The sequence below is a fragment of the Notothenia rossii genome (assembly GCF_949606895.1).
Source record: "Notothenia rossii genome assembly, chromosome: 7".
NCBI classification, from domain to species: domain Eukaryota; kingdom Metazoa; phylum Chordata; class Actinopteri; order Perciformes; family Nototheniidae; genus Notothenia; species Notothenia rossii.
Window position 1 is genome coordinate 81,469,372 of NC_136905.1, and position 16,851 is coordinate 81,486,222.

The following is a 16,851-nucleotide window of genomic DNA, read 5'->3' on the forward strand; positions in this document are numbered from 1 at the left end:
GTGTGTGTGTGTGTGTGTGTGTGTGTGTGTGTGTGTGTGTGTGTGTGTGTGTGTGTGTGTGTGTGTGTGTGTGTGTGTGTGTGTGTGTGTGTGTGTGTGTGTGTGTGTGTGTGTGTGTGTGTGTGTGTGTGTGTGTGTGTGTGTGTGTGTGTGTGTCTGATGTTTAATGGCAGTGTTAATATTTGATGCTGAGCGTGTCGGAGGCCGTGCAGCAGGTGTCTCTGCAGGGGGATCAGAGGACCGATGCAGACGCTCCGCCTAGAAGCAGTTTGACACTGAAGTGATGTTATGAGATCTTTAGTGAGCGGGCTCTCAGGAGATCTGAGGGAGCGTCGTTCTGCAGAGAGGGGGACAGAGAAACATGAGACGCTTACACAAGATACCCCTTTGGTTTTCTATTAAGAATCAATCAGAATCAGAAACAGGTTTAAGGTGGGTTTACACGTACAAGGAATTTGACTTGGTGTCATGGTGTATAAAAACAAGAATTAAAAACAAAGGTAGAGAACTAGCAAAAATATTAAAAATAATTACAAATATATAGTAAAATATATGATGATATAAGATACTGACGTGCAGTGTACAGATTTCAAATGAAAGCATACCCAAAGAGGGACATGTGTGAAAAAGCACACAGGGAAATCAACTGGAAATAATGTCTTATTTTTTAGAAGCTTAAAAAAAAAAATGTATAAGACAAACAGTGTTTTGTCAAGGCCCTCATCTTTTCCTTCTCCTGTCTATCTGACGCTCTCCTATCTAATAATAAAGGCAAAGAGACCAAAACTCACTCTTTAAAACATGCTCTCTTTACGAGATGCAGGACCTTGAAAGTCATTATAAACTTTAAATTAGAGGAATAATGGAAAACTCAAGATAATAATGAAATAAATCTGCACCTATTGTTTGTCTTTGCAGTGTTTTGTGAGATTGATCAAGCATGCAAGTGTGTCTTGTTAGGGAATAATTTGCTTAGGTATTCAACCTTCGACACAGTTCATCATTTTCTCCTCTCACTGTCTCCTTTTTCGTGGCATAGGTCTACGGCCTTGGGTGTTGCTGCTATCTCTCTTAAGGAGGGGCAGCTTGGGCGCATTGTTGTTGCCAGTTTATGACAGAGCACAAGCCGCCATGAGGTAGTTTCCTGTTCAGGGACGAAGATTCCCTGGCGCACATTCTTTCCTATGGACGAGAGCTCGAGTTCAGGGTCCATAATTGTTTAGTCTCACTGATAAAGAATGTTGATTATTACAATCTGAACTAGTTCAAACCTCGAGCTGCAGAAAGAGTTATTCAGAATTGGTTTGGCAACTCGTGACACACCACCTGTCTTGTCAATTATCCGGCCCAAATAAACCGTCAGTGTTTGCCATCAAAGCTCTCCTCGTAATACTTGTCAACCCTCCCGATTTTCGCGGGAGACTCCCGATTTCATTGCCCTCTCCCGGTTTCCTCCAGGGTCACATTTCTCCCGCATTTCTCCCGATTTCTGACAAAATCAGATTTACACACGACGGTTTCCACTCGGACTTTAATACAGCTACACCATTGTTTGGTTTCCATGGTAACACGTCTCTTTAGTAGCGCGCACAACTCAAAGTCTGAGAGGGTGAAGCAGATATTCACAGAAAACAGAACAAGAATCGACAACTACTCTACTCTCTGCTCACTCCTTTCCTGTAAAATACAGGTCCAGCCCACACATATGCTCCATCAAGGACGGTGCTACAGGCCGCAAGGCAGTGCACTTACAACTACGATAAGCATGTTAATGTTAATCTAACAGCTCCGGCGATCCACTAGCACCCCCGCCCCCCCCAATTTTGCATTTTGAAATGCTCCCGATTTCTGAGGTCTAAAGGTTGGCAAGTAGCCTATGCTCCTCGTGCCTCTCTGAGCCCTGTTTCCAATTGCTTCAGAAGTTTCCCCCACATGTCTAACATTAGTTTAGCCACCAAGACAAAGAGAACCTTTTTAAAAAGAGGATATTTATAGATATTATTAAAACAAGTCTTCTATTATTTTACTTTGCATTGATTAAGTGTGACAGATTTGACTACATATGTATAATACTGCATGTAAAGGCTTCACAAATATTATAAAGGCAAAATAAATGATCGTAACAGCGAGAAAACCTTGTGATGTTTTGCAGGACCTTGAAAGTCATTGTTGACTCTAAATTAGAAGAATAATGGGAAGTGGTGCAAAATAAATAAATAAACATGCACTTATTATTTGCTGTTGGAGTGTTTTGTGCATGCAGGTTTTTCTAACCTTCACACAACAAAGTTTAAAAAGAGGATATTTAGTGGGTATTTTACAATAAACCAACTATTTTCTCACTTTGCATTGACAGTGTGACAGATGTGACTGCATACTGTATGTGTATAATACTGCATTCAAACAAACTTGGTAAGGCGTGAACATCACAAAGGACCTTGAAAGTCATTGTTGAATTAGAATTATAATGGAAATGTTACAAAAGAAATCCATAAATCTGCACTTATTATTTGCCGTTGCAGTGTTTTGTGCTTGAAGGTCTGTCTAACATTTACATAACAAAGTCTAACCTCCACGAAAAAACAGTTTTTCACTTTGCATTGATATGTATAATACTGCATGTAAAACAAACTGTGCCTCTTGGATGAGCGTGGACATTCTGAAGTGTGAATAGATGGAAACTGTCTGATGTTTTGTTCTGTGAATAACAACGTGCTGATCAGCTGAGCGTCGTCCCTTTGTGATTTCCGTCTTCCTAACTGTGATTTCCTTCTTCTTCTGCCCTCCTCTCCAGATTTGTCAGACAGGAAGATAACGACAGACGAGGAGGAGGCTCGGCGCATCGCGGAGATGGGGAAGCCGGTGCTGGGGGAGAACTCCAAGCTGGAAGTGATTATCGAGGAGTCGTACGAGTTTAAGGTGAGAGAGGTTCCACTGCAAACAGAGCGGGATATTCATGCTGCCGCAAACACCGGAAAACTTCAATTAAGCTGCTGGAAATAACAGATACAGGAAAGAAAAGCAAAATTCTGAAAAAAAAAAAAATTAGATTTAGATTTAAAAAAGGTCAAATTCCGAGAAAAAAAGTCTAATTTGAGATGCATTGTGGGACATGTAGTTTATGGGCAATGTGCTTCTGTAAAGCGGCATGTAACCGTATAATAAACATATTATATTCTTTGCAAGCTCTTGTGGGGCTACATGAAATGAAGTCGCGGGCCGAATTTGGCCCCCGGGCCTTGAGTTTGACACCCCTGGTTTAAACAGAGGTGGAAGGAGTACTCAGAGTTTTACTTAAGTTAAAGAAGCAATACTAAAGTGTACACATACAAGTAAGTCTGTTCAATCAGCAAAATGCATTCTCTCTTGGGGATTTATTATCTTGTTCTACTTCAAAATATATTAACATAAATAAACTCAAAATATTTTTTCTGTAAGATTATTTTATTTTGTAAATGAAAGTTATTTTTATACTGAATTGAAAATTAAATAATTTACTAAACTGTTCTTGCATATATTCTTACAATATTTTAATCCGGTTTTATAAGTCTTAAACATAATAATAATACATTTTAAAATACTAAAAATGAACAGTAAAAATAATAATAATAATAATAATAATAATAATAATTTAAGACATATCATTAAAATAATTTAAAATATTTATAATAATAATAATAATGAGTGCTTTTCCTGTTTCACTTCACATATACAGGTTAAAATAAAGAAATCAACACACTTTCAATATCAAACACACAATCATTTTAGATATTTAAATATTAAAAGCAGCTTTAAAAAGGGACATTTTGATTTGTGATTTAAATATCGACAGATGTGTGCAGTCATGGATGATCTTACTTTGTAACGTAACTAGTAACTAAAGTGAGAGTTTCTCAAATGTAGTGAAGTGTAAGTTTAGAGGCCTACTATGGATATACTTGGATTATTGTACTTAAGTGAATGTGCTTTGTTATTCTCCACCACTCTGTATAAAGTCATCCTCTTTCCTCCATATTTGTGTCTGCTGTGTTTCTTCATCATGCTTCACACATGTTCCTGCAGCTGAACTGGATGCCACTGCCCCCCTGTGGCCACGCTGGTGAACTGCTCCTCACAGCAGCCTCTGGACAGGATGGATTTAATACTGTTTCTATCTGGTTTCACAGAGCACGGTGGACAAGCTGATCAAGAAGACCAACCTGGCTCTGGTGGTGGGAACCAACTCCTGGAGGGACCAGTTCATGGAGGCCATCACCGTCAGTGCAGGTGCTGAAGGGAATAATAATAATACAAATAGTGGTATGCTAAATAAAGGGACATCAATTGTTTAAAGGGGCCATATTCTGTCTTTTGGGGAGTTCCCTTTCCTGTGACCTTGAACAAGACTTGAATGTAAGAAGGACCAAAACCTTTCACCGCGTGGTGGTAGGCTAGTATGAGAGAAATAAATTGGCTTCATATTTGGGTGGTTAATCTCAGCATACTACATGTTGTATTCTTAGAAGCTAACCCCAACTTCAGCCCAAAAATATCAGTGTCAGTTTTCAGAAGCTAATGTAAGTGGAGTCGTCCCTGAAAGCTGTTGTGGCTCTGGAGAAGTTTCATGTTGGTGAGATTAAAAAGCCATCCATCATCTGGTCATCCTGCCGCTCTGCATTCACAGCTTCCTCTCTCTGCTGAAATATTTAATCCAGCGGTACTCTTTATTATTTCATGATCCAGTGTGTCTGAAAGATGCATGCAGCTCACATGGCCTGACACTCTGAGTCACTTCCTCCTCTCCATGCTGAACTTCCTGTGAGATCCACCTGAGGGCACATTCATTTTATAGCTCTTACAAGATGACACTTTCGAGGAGGACAAATCCAAAATGAGACATTATTCCAAACTGGAGTAAACCCTATCAAAGGTGTTAGTGCTTCTCAAAAGAGGTTTCTCAATACTCAAATTTCCCCTCCTCGACTCCTTTCCTCGACTCCTATCCTCGATACTTAGTCCCGCCCACAGGAGATGCGAGCGGAGGACTGAGGAGGTGAACTGAGGAGAGAGGAGGGGAAGCAGCAGGCGGTTAGAGAAAGGAGAACTCCTCTCCTCTGAGCGGCATTTTAAAGAGACGTCCATTAATGATGACAGGAGGCACAGCAGCCCTCTGTCTGATGGACAGATGTGTTCATGACCACTTATATATTTACTTTGATTCATTCACAGTGCGGTATAATGAGACAATAACAGGCTACAGATGCGGACATATACACACACACATATATTTATATAAATATATACAATTTCAGAATCAAACAAGTATGAGAGCACTCTCATAACGTAACACAATCAGAGACTGGATAGATCCCCCCCTCTCTCTCTGGTTGCTGAAATGGGGAATTTAAATTACGGGCCAAAAGTTGTATTTACAAGTATTTAAAGTAAGCAGAGGACACCAAACCAACTGAGACCCGTCTGTCCGCCGCATCTACGCACCGTACAACACACACACCTACACACTGTACCACACACACACACACACACACACACACACACACACACACACACACACACACACACACACACACACACACACACACACACACACACACACACACACACACACACACACACACACACACACACACACACACACACACCTACAGCTCCTAAAGCATAATCAGGCTACAGCCGTTGTGTGTTTTATTATGTGAATAACTAAATGGTCTTAGAAAGATATCGACTCTTTGTTTGTAGATATCTACTAAACTAAAGCGAATAAAGAGAGTAGGCCTGTTATACTGAGTGATATATATTGTACACACTGCTCTGCTTTCTGCACGGACCTCACAGCTGTTCTCATTGTAAACATCGCGTCGCGATGAAAGTAGTTACTAAAATAATATCCAGGGGACGCATGCAGAGCTGTCATTGGCTGAGATAAGTCCGGCCGTGCGTCACGCCTCCACCGTTCCCGGAAATGCATCCGTGGAGGAGCCGTGGAGGACCCATCACTGTCTCCTCGGTTATAGCTCCTCCAGAGAGCATCCTCGACGCTCGATGCTCGGTCCTCGAAGTGCATTTAGAGAAATGAGATGTCCTTCAAAATGGCGCGCTGAAATTCATTTCCGGGTCACGACCGGAGGACCGAGGAGTCGAGGAGTCGAGGAGGGGAAATTTGAGTATTGACAAACCTGAGTTAGGGGGAGACCACTGGTTGGCCGTGAGCGCCCCCTAGTGGTCCGTGAGTATATTGGTAACATTTCACATTTGAAATAAATAAATACATTTAAGTTTTCCGCACTCTCGCTGGAATATCTCCGCAATGGAGCGAGCTTAAGTTCCACTTTCGATTGCATGATATAGCCCAGCGCAACACCTTCATCAAACATGTTGTTTGTTTGTACCATTTTCAGGCGATTTGTAATCTGTTCTAGAAGAAATATGTGTTTTCTGATATTTGTGGAGTTAGGTGGTCCGCGAGTGTTTTTTTATTGGTAAAGTGGTCCTTGGTATGAAAAAGTTTGAGAAACACAGTGGATAAACTACTCAGGTCTTTAACTGCTGTTAACCCAATTGTTAAATACTTTGTTGAGTGTAAAATAAAGTACTTATAAAATACTTAAGTAAACGTTTATACAGATTGTATTCCCATCTTCTCTTAAATCAGTGTACCAGTGTAATACAATGAAGTACTCAACCTTAAGTACAACTTTAAGGTACTTTACTTACTTACTCACTTATATAATATGCTTCTCTGTACTTCTACATTTTGAAAGCTAATATTATACTTTATACTCCGATACATTTAGCTGACAGCTTGAGTGACTTTTGCAGCTGATAAATAAGTAAATGTGTAATTTGAAGAGGAATTTGTTCCCCTCTTTGTCATCACTCTTCTCCTTTATTGATTTGTATTATCTCGCCAACATTTTCAACTCTTCTCTTTGTTCTTCATCATCTGTCTTTGTTTTTCTGTCCTTTTCATCTATATTGCTTTTCCATCTTCTTTCTCTCATCCTCTTGTTTGCCTCTTCTGCTGACATGTACTTCTCCTCCTTCACCCTTTTCTCTCTGTCTTGTTCCACTTAATATTCCTATATCTCATCCTCTGTTATGCTGGTGCTGCTCTCTCTGCTGTCCTCCCGCTTCAATAACACCCCTTTCTCCCCCTCAGATGAGGAGGAGGACGAGAGCGGGGAGGAGCGTCTGCCGTCCTGCTTCGACTACGTCATGCACTTCCTCACCGTCTTCTGGAAGGTTCTGTTTGCCTGCGTTCCTCCCACCGACTACCTGAACGGCTGGGCGTGCTTCATCACCTCCATCGCCATCATCGGCATGCTCACCGCCGTCATCGGAGACCTGGCGTCGCACTTCGGCTGCACCATCGGGCTCAAGGACTCCGTCACCGCCGTGGTGTTCGTGGCCCTCGGTACCTCCGTCCCAGGTGAGATCAGGGCTTAAAGGGGACCTATTATGCAAAATCCACTTCTTCATGTCTCTTCTACATCAACATGTGTCCCCTCTTCTTCATGTCTCTTCTGCATCAACATGTGTCCCCTCTTCTTCATGTCTCTTCTACATCAACATGTGTCCCCTCTTCTTCATGTCTCTTCTACATCAACATGTGTCCCCTCTTCTTCATGTCTCTTCTACATCAACATGTGTCCCCTCTTCCCCATGTCTCTTCTACATCAACATGTGTCCCCTCTTCTTCATGTCTCTTCTACATCAACATGTGTCCCCTCTTCTTCATGTCTCTTCTACATCACCATGTGTCCCCTCTTCTCCATGTCTCTTCTACATCAGCATGTGTCCCCTCTTCTCCATGTCTCTTCTACATCAACATGTGTCCCCTCTTCTTCATGTCTCTTCTACATCAACATGTGTCCCCTCTTCTTCATGTCTCTTCTACTTCAACATGTGTCCCCTCTTCTCCATGTCTCTTCGACATCAACATGTGTCCCCTCTTCTTCATATCTCTTCTACATCAACATGTGTCCCCTCTTCTTCATGTCTCTTCTACATCAACATGTGTCCCCTCTCCTTCATGTCTCTTCTACATCAACATGTGTCCCCTCTTCTTCATGTCTCTTCTACATCAACATGTGTCCCCTCTTCTTCATGTCTCTTCTACATCAACATGTGTCCCCTCTTCTTCATGTCTCTTCTACATCAACATGTGTCCCCTCTCCTTCATGTCTCTTCTACATCAACATGTGTCCCCTCTTCTTCATGTCTCTTCTACATCAACATGTGTCCCCTCTTCTTCATGTCTCTTCTTCATCAACATGTGTCCCCTCTTCTTCATGTCTCTTCTACATCAACATGTGTCCCCTCTTCTTCATGTCTCTTCTACATCAACATGTGTCCCCTCTTCTTCATGTCTCTTCTACATCAACATGTGTCCCCTCTTCTTCATGTCTCTTCTACATCAACATGTGTCCCTTCTTCTTCATGTCTCTTCTACATCAACATGTGTCCCCTCTTCTTCATGTCTCTTCTACGTCAACATGTGTCCCCTCTTCTTCATGTCTCTTCTTCATCAACATGTGTCCCCTCTTCTCCATGTCTCTTCTACATCAACATGTGTCCCCTCTTCTTCATATCTCTTCTACATCAACATGTGTCCCCTCTTCTTCATGTCTCTTCTACATCAACACGTGTCCCCTCTTCTTCATGTCTCTTCTACCTCAACTTGTGTCCCCTCTTCTCCATGTCTCTTCTACATCAACACGTGTCCCCTCTTCTTCATGTCTCTTCTACATCAACATGTGTCCCCTCTTCTTCATGTCTCTTCTACATCAACACGTGTCCCCTCTTCTTCATGTCTCTTCTACATCAACATGTGTCCCCTCTTCTCCATGTCTCTTCTACATCAACATGTGTCCCCTCTGTGGAAAGAGACTCTGAAAGTTTCAGGAACAAAGATTCTCTCTCTTTTTGATCCATTTCTATAAAAACCTGTCTGAAAATGAGCTGATCTGATTTTGGCCACTTTCTGATGTCATAACGATGTTTTGGCTTGTGTAACCATTAGCCAATCACCAACCAAGGTAACCCTTGGTTGCTATGTGTCTTACAAATGTTTGATTGTTCAACCATCAAATGTATTGCCAGTGCTAAGTAGGTAGTAGCAGTAGCAGTAGCAGCAGCTGTATTGGATACAATAACCCTAAGGGCTTTTAATTTGAAAAACCTTCCTGATCCTGATCCTTTTTTTTTTAAACATGCCTCATCCTGATATTCCTAGTGAACAAAAAATGCTATGTGTCTTTTTATTTTGAAAATAAGCCTTATCCTGAGTCTCCTCTAAGTTTACAGTTACTCTATAGAAGTATGAATAGGTTTTGTAAGGTTTATAATACATTAGAAGTGCAGTGTACACTACTGTATAGCTCTGATATGTACAGTTTAAAAAGTGGTATACAAATATAAATATATAATACAGCTCATATTTGTATATATATCATGAGCTTTTCTTACAAACATTAAAACATGCTCTGTCATCAGGACAATATTCTGAATTGTCCCCTGACAGTAACAATACGTCACCAACAACTTTGACTCTGTCAGCATATTTGTTATTAAAGAACCTGGGTGCAACATTAATAAATCATCACTGCATTCTTTTTAGGAAAACATATAAATAAATGAACAAAAAGACCAAAACAGAGGAGATTGCCAATCTCCACTGCGCCATTTATATTTTGAGTGACAGGTGGCTTTAGGGGGAAATGAACATTTGCTTTCAGGATGTTTATCTTCTTTAGGAAATTAAAAGAAAGAGGAAGTGTGCAAGATTTCTGGAAACTATCAAAATACCACTAATAATCATCTTTATGGTCAGGAATTATAACATTAACTACAGAATATAATTTATGAAGACATGTCTGTGTGAATGCTGGATTCTGAAAAGCATTTCTGGCTTAAAGGTCATCTATTGTGCAAAATCCACTTTTTCATGTATTTTATACTTATGTGTCCCCTCTTCTTCATGTCTCTTCTACATCAACATGTGTCCCCTCTTCTTCATGTCTCTTCTACATCAACATGTGTCCCCTCTTCTTCATGTCTCTTCTCCATCAACATTTGTCCCCTCTTCTTCATGTCTCTTCTACATCAACATGTGTCCCCTCTTCTTCATGTCTCTTCTACATCAACATGTGTCCCCTCTTCTTCATGTCTCTTCTACATCAACATGTGTCCCCTCTTCTTCATGTCTCCTCTACATCAACATGTGTCCCCTCTTCTTCATGTCTCTTCTACATCAACATGTGTCCCCTCTTCTTCATGTCTCTTCTACATCAACATGTGTCCCCTCTTCTCCATGTCTCTTCTACATCAACATGTGTCCCCTCTTCTCCATGTCTCTTCTACATCAACATGTGTCCCCTCTTCTCCATGTCTCTTCTACATCAACATGTGTCCCCTCTTCTTCATGTCTATTCTACATCAACATGTGTCCCCTCTTCTTCATGTCTCCTCTACATCAACATGTGTCCCCTCTTCTCCATGTCTCTTCTACATCAACATGTGTCCCCTCTTCTTCATGTCTCTTCTACATCAACATGTGTCCCCTCTTCTCCATGTCTCTTCTACATCAACATGTGTCCCCTCTTCTCCATGTCTCTTCTACATCAACATGTGTCCCCTCTTCTCCATGTCTCTTCTACATCAACATGTGTCCCCTCTTCTTCATGTCTATTCTACATCAACATGTGTCCCCTCTTCTTCATGTCTCCTCTACATCAACATGTGTCCCCTCTTCTTCATGTCTCTTCTACATCAACATGTGTCCCCTCTTCTTCATGTCTCTTCTACATCAACATGTGTCCCCTCTTCTCCATGTCTCTTCTACATCAACATGTGTCCCCTCTTCTCCATGTCTCTTCTACATCAACATGTGTCCCCTCTTCTCCATGTCTCTTCTACATCAACATGTGTCCCCTCTTCTTCATGTCTATTCTACATCAACATGTGTCCCCTCTTCTTCATGTCTCCTCTACATCAACATGTGTCCCCTCTTCTCCATGTCTCTTCTACATCAACATGTGTCCCCTCTGTGTAAAGAGACTCTGAAAGTTTCAGGAAAAAAGATTCTCTCTCTTTTTGATCCATTTATATAAAAACCTGTCTGAAAATGAGCTGATCAGATTTTGGCCACTTTATGATGTCATAACGATTTTTGGTTGTGTAACCATTAGCCAATCAGCAACCAAGGTAACCCCCCCCCCCCCCCCCACTACCACCTTATCACCTGAATCTCCTCCTAGAGCACCATTGTGTTCTTTTTAACCAAATCTCTCTCAGAGGGGCGTGGGGAGGGGCTCCTTATTTTCAAGTAACAGACAGAGAATCAGCACTTTGGAAACAGAGGGGATTATGGGTAATGCTGCAATGACCTGTTTGGTGTTTGGAGCCAAAAACTTCAGAGACATGTTTTGTATATATCTGAGACCTTTAATATATTGATGAAAAACAGTATAATAGGGGACCTTTAAAGCTAAACGTTAGAAAAACTGTATACACAGTATTTTGGCCAAAGTTTGGTTATTTAATATCTTGCTTTTTAATGTGGTTTAAAATGGGTGGGACTCTTTTATTTCTGTGTGCCAATTAAAGTTCAGAATGTGCATGAAAACCTAATGACTTCTCTCTCTGCAGACACCTTTGCCAGCAAGGTATCAGCGGTGCAGGACATATACGCCGACGCCTCCATCGGGAACGTGACCGGCAGCAACGCCGTCAACGTGTTCCTGGGCATCGGCCTGGCCTGGTCGGTGGCGGCCATCTACTGGCACATGAAGGGGAAACCGTTCGTGGTGGAGGCCGGATCGCTCGCCTTCTCCGTCACGCTCTTCACAATCTTCGCTTTCCTGGCCATCTCGGTGCTGCTTTACCGGCGCCGCGCCCACATCGGAGGGGAACTGGGCGGTCCGCGGGGTCACAGACTGGCCACGTCCGCCTTCTTATTCGGCCTCTGGTTCCTCTACATCCTGTTCTCCAGCCTGGAGGCCTACTGTCATATAGAGGGCTTTTAAACAGGGGAATACAAACATGCAGGGGTTTAAAGTACAACTTCAGAGGGTGGCTTCTCACTGTGGGATTTTTTGGTCTTGTATGGTTTGTATGAACAGGAGAGGTTTGGTTTTCCCAGACGCCTCTATCTCTCTCCCTCAACCCCTTCTGTAAGGATGCTCGGAGGCGAGTTTCCTGCAGGAGAAGATCGCCGTCCTGAGCCGGCGCCAGTTCGCTTACATTTGGGATTGGGTCACCATCGAGTCCAGAAGATGCCACTCAGACCTGGAAGAGACTGAAGTCTTATATCCGGAGAGGGTTGAGTTAATCAGAGGTCTATATTTTTCTCAACGTCTGACGAGAACGACTTTTTCTAAAAAGTATTTTGGGGATAAAAACGCAACAGATATAATAAAATGAAAAAAAACACACACAAACACAAATAAAGGATTAAAAGAACTATTTTCTGATCAATGTTAAGGAATAGCAAAATATCGTAAATGGGGAATATGTTGTTGAGTGACTGTGGGATGGATTTATAGTATTTATTTTTTATTTGCATAGTTTCCTAAGGAGCACTGCAGAGTTCTCAGAAATCACACAAAGAAGAAGAAGAAGAGCGATCGTGATGGTGGACACAGTGAACAGGGTCAAACTGCCCTGAACATTACTTCCGTACTCTATACGTATCTATATATAATATATTTCCATATTTTCTGTATATTTTGAATATTTGTTTAAATGTGGTCACTTTCTGCTCTAAGGATTTCTGTGGCTAAACGGGAGGGGTGGGGGGGTCAAACTATATACTGGAACGATGTCTTCTTCACATTTCTAAGAGTTATGTATCTTGCCTAGGTAAAAATATGACATTGTATTTTATTTATTTACTGATATCTTGGTCTCACTCGAGTTTTCAACTTTTCAATCAGAAATCCTAGAAAAAGAATAAAAAAACATGTTGCTGCAGAAATAAATTAAGAGGTATTTTTCTACTGTTCCTTCCATGCACTTTGCTGTATAGATCTATTTATTGAGACTTCTACTTGTACGTGTGCAAAAGGCCAATATTTAAGGTGTCACTATGGAACGAACAGAGTGCCTGTGGAGCTGCAGCCGCCCACACTGAGCTGAACAACTGAAGAGCTTCTTCCAGAACCGCTTTTTTGAAGCTGCCTTTATAAAATGTGAAACTTTAATACAGAGCGTGTCATCAGATAACCTTAATTGCTGCTATCTGCTCTTACGTTAGCTTCTCCAACTGAATCCCTGGCATTGCAGCATTAAACATAATCTTGGGCTCTACTTTATTAAATAAGTAAATGAGAACACAATTCTTTCCAAATTAAACCACCACGCATTTGCATACAAAAAAAGTATGCAGAAATGTCTTGTTAAGCTATTAGAAAAAATATATATATATAGCCTGGAATATGATATAAAATAGAGAAAAGCACCAAATCATCTATTTAAGTTGCTGAAAACAGCATTTTCTGACATTTCCGCATGACAATTTAATTTAACAATGAATTATAATTATGTTACCATCAATGTAATAATCCTTGCAGATCTATTACAATGGATTCAGCATAAACTACTAAGGATTGTAACTGTGAGCAACACCTTTAATGTTAAACATCATCTAATCATTGATAAATATCAATCAGCGCATCTACAATGAAGTAAAATCTGTTTTCATTATATAAGAGAAAATCTAAAGTGATTCCATCATCAAATATGTGGGTGTTAGGTTGGCAGTGATTCAAAAAAAGACTCAAATTACATGTTTTTCCCTTAACATCTCCCGCTTCTGCTAATTTTGTAAAGAGTAGGATTGAAACTCTTCAGTAAAGAGAAGCCAGTGTGGGTGTCAGAGCAGCAGATAGCTCCAGGATGAACTTCAAAGTAGCTTGACATCGATACTGAATGCTGTTTAACACACGACTGGTGCTTTGTTTATAAAAAACAATAGAAAAAAAATATTACTCGTTTAAAACTCCCAAGAAGTAGCAGAAAAAATATATTTATTACTTAATTTGCATATGTTAGTATATAATCAGTCGAATAAAAAAATCATCCAAGAGATTACCAAAGAGGTGGGATGGAACATCTGTTAAAAAAAAATGAAATAACATAAAAGTAAAGAAAAAAAATGGTTGCAGTGACACTGTATTTCCACAAGGGGGATGTCAATCTCCAGTCCCTGTGGTTCATCCCTTCTTCTCACTCCACCTCTTCCTCAGTGTTCTTCCTCTGTGGTGAGCAGTGTTGTAAATACGTCTTGTGGCTGATTCGGATACTCTTTCCCGGCCCTGGACCACACCTGCTCCCCCCACATTTACACACACACGCACACATTCAGTCGATATGGGGTCCACTGACGCTGTGAGGACGGGTCCCATTAAAACACAAAAACACCCACGTTTTGTACATAATTTTCTGTGTATGTTTACATTGACACAGTATAGGTGTCATGCAAGGAGGGGGGCATGCAAACACACGCACACACATCTCATTTACAGTACAGGTTATCTGCAGTCATCTGAGCCAGTGGAAGTGTGTGTTGTTTTATTTTCCGGGGGCTCACTTTGTCACCTTTTTGAATCCTGAAAAAAACATTTTTAGTCTTGAGTTTGGCAGGTGTTCATGATGTCAAGGAATTTTTTTATCCTCGCCTTTAGAGGGTTATTTATATTGTTTATTTGGTTGTATTATTTTTAATCTGCCATGTGTGTGTGTATGTGTGTGTGCACAAGCGGGGTTTTTCACCACTCTAAATCGTCATTTTGTCTTAAAAAATATGAAATGTCTTAATTCTGTAAAAGAGGCAACTATATTTATCATACACATCACCTCTCAAGGCAGCAGTCTTATTTTATTTTATTTGGAATAAAAGTGAAATGTGAATTTGTGAGACACTGAGGAAAAGCTTCATTAATTATATTGTTCTTTTCACTTGTATTTGTGTAACAGAGAAAGGGGGCACATTTTAATTATAATGGAGGGGGTATGTTTTTTCCTGGCCTGCAATGAGATGTCAAAAATAAAAAAGTAAATTTCAAAAGCTGATGGTGTTTTGAGATCAACACCTTTTGTTTTTTTCTGTGGAAATAAAGCAGCTTTCTGGTTTATAAGCAAACACTGGTTGAGTTGAATCACAACTGATTATTAAATAAATCAATATCACTGGATTAAGAAATAAAGGAAAGACTTGTATTTTTGAGATTAAAGGTTTTGAAAGGTTATCACAAACATCCAAAATCCTCAAAATTGAGTTTTGAGGGGTTTTCACAAAACACCACAACAAGTTGGAAAAATGTACCTTAAAGGTGGGGTAGGTAATTTTGGAGAAACCAGCTCGAGTGCGCTAGAATTTGAAAATACACAACCGGAGAAAATCTGCCACTTCCTTACAGAGCCCCTCCTCCAACACACACGAACGCGCACATGACCAATGAGGGCATGAGATAAGTTTGTGCACAGATGGAAGGCTGACAGGCAGGTAGGCCATCCAGTTACTTTAGCCGGGCCGGCTCAGATGATTGGTCGTGCTTTTTACAGCGCCACGGCTTCCACAGATGACATTTTTTAATGGATTTTTTGTCAAAGCACTTCAGATATGCATTGCTATCGGGATGTTAAGAGCATTCCATGGAATATAACAAAAAGTGCCGGTTTCTCAAACTTACCTACCCCACCTTTAATTAAAATATTTTTTGCCAACAGATTTGACTTAATTCTATAAGGCTAGTTGAAATGAAAAAAATATCTCAACGTAATATAACTGCTTTAAACTAACCAATTAAGTTGAACCTGCTGAAAAAACATTAAAGTCAATGTTTAATTATTTTTTGAAAATATAAATGTGTTGCATCAGTTCAAGCCACTATTTACATATTAAGCAGAAATAAGCATATTCCCTTCTAATTTCCTTTGTGAGGGGATTGTTTTGCCGTTAAAACAACAAATTTTCTCTGCTTGTAGATACTTTTACTCCACACCTGGAAAATGTCTCTCATATCTTCATATCAATTAACTCCATGTCTGTTTGTTTGCACTTAACTGCATATCTGCAACAATAGAATTGCCTGCAAACTGCAAAAATATTCAAAATGTTTAGATTCGACTTGTTTTTATTTTTCAAACCTATAATTTATTTAGGCTTTTTCAGGTATCTTAATATTGTGTAGCTTTGACTAACTATAATATAGTCATTTATGATTTTAATTTTAATTTCAGAACGTCTTGTTGGTTTACCATTTTATAATCTTAACTAAATTAAAAATCAAGTACCCACTCTTTTGAGTTAATAAGTTATAATTAAATGTATTTTTAAAAATGATCTGATATTTTTGAGTTAGCTTGTCAGGTGGAATGTATCAGGAACTGGATTTAGGTTGGATTTCTCACTTTTCGGTTCATTGATTATTTTTGCAAAACATGTTTTATACGTGAAACTCCACTGTTCGTGCAGTCTGGGTCAAAAATATTTATGATATATTTTGGTGTTTTTCCTGAACTGGTTGCAATTTAAAGGTAGAAATACAATTGAGAATCTCTGAAACTCACAGAATATTTCTAACAGATAGCACTACACACAAACACACACATGAACACACCTTCTCATCTCTGAAATTGTTTGACTGTTTGTTAAATTGACTGTTTTTTACTCCTTGCTATGGGTTTCTGTTTTTATTTCAGGGAATTGTGCATGGATTTTACGATTTGTTTTGCAATTTATTTTGGTTATTATTTCTAAGGGGGGGTCAATACCTAAATAAAGGAGAGCATTTGAAGAAAAAACGCTTCCTTTCTGTGTGTGTGTGTGTGTGTGTGTGTGTGTGTGTG

General features: G+C 40.0%; 1 protein-coding gene and 1 long non-coding RNA gene across 2 annotated transcripts; one reads left to right on the forward strand and one right to left on the reverse strand.

Moving 5' to 3' along the window:
* The first annotated feature begins 2,668 nt into the window (after positions 1-2,668).
* LOC307047106 (sodium/calcium exchanger 3-like) lies at positions 2,669-15,089 on the forward strand. The gene is made up of 4 exons (XM_079693852.1): positions 2,669-2,919; positions 4,167-4,266; positions 7,160-7,429; positions 11,650-15,089. Exons 1-4 carry the CDS (start codon positions 2,851-2,853, stop codon positions 12,024-12,026), a joined length of 816 nt encoding a protein of 271 aa, XP_079549978.1. The 5' UTR covers positions 2,669-2,850; the 3' UTR covers positions 12,027-15,089.
* Positions 14,732-16,782, reverse strand: LOC307047107. The gene is made up of 2 exons (XR_013810336.1): positions 15,326-16,782; positions 14,732-15,266 (listed from the first exon to the last, which is right to left on the reverse strand). It is a non-coding gene; the product is annotated as an uncharacterized lncRNA (long non-coding RNA).
* Between the last annotated feature and the right edge of the window lie 69 nt (positions 16,783-16,851).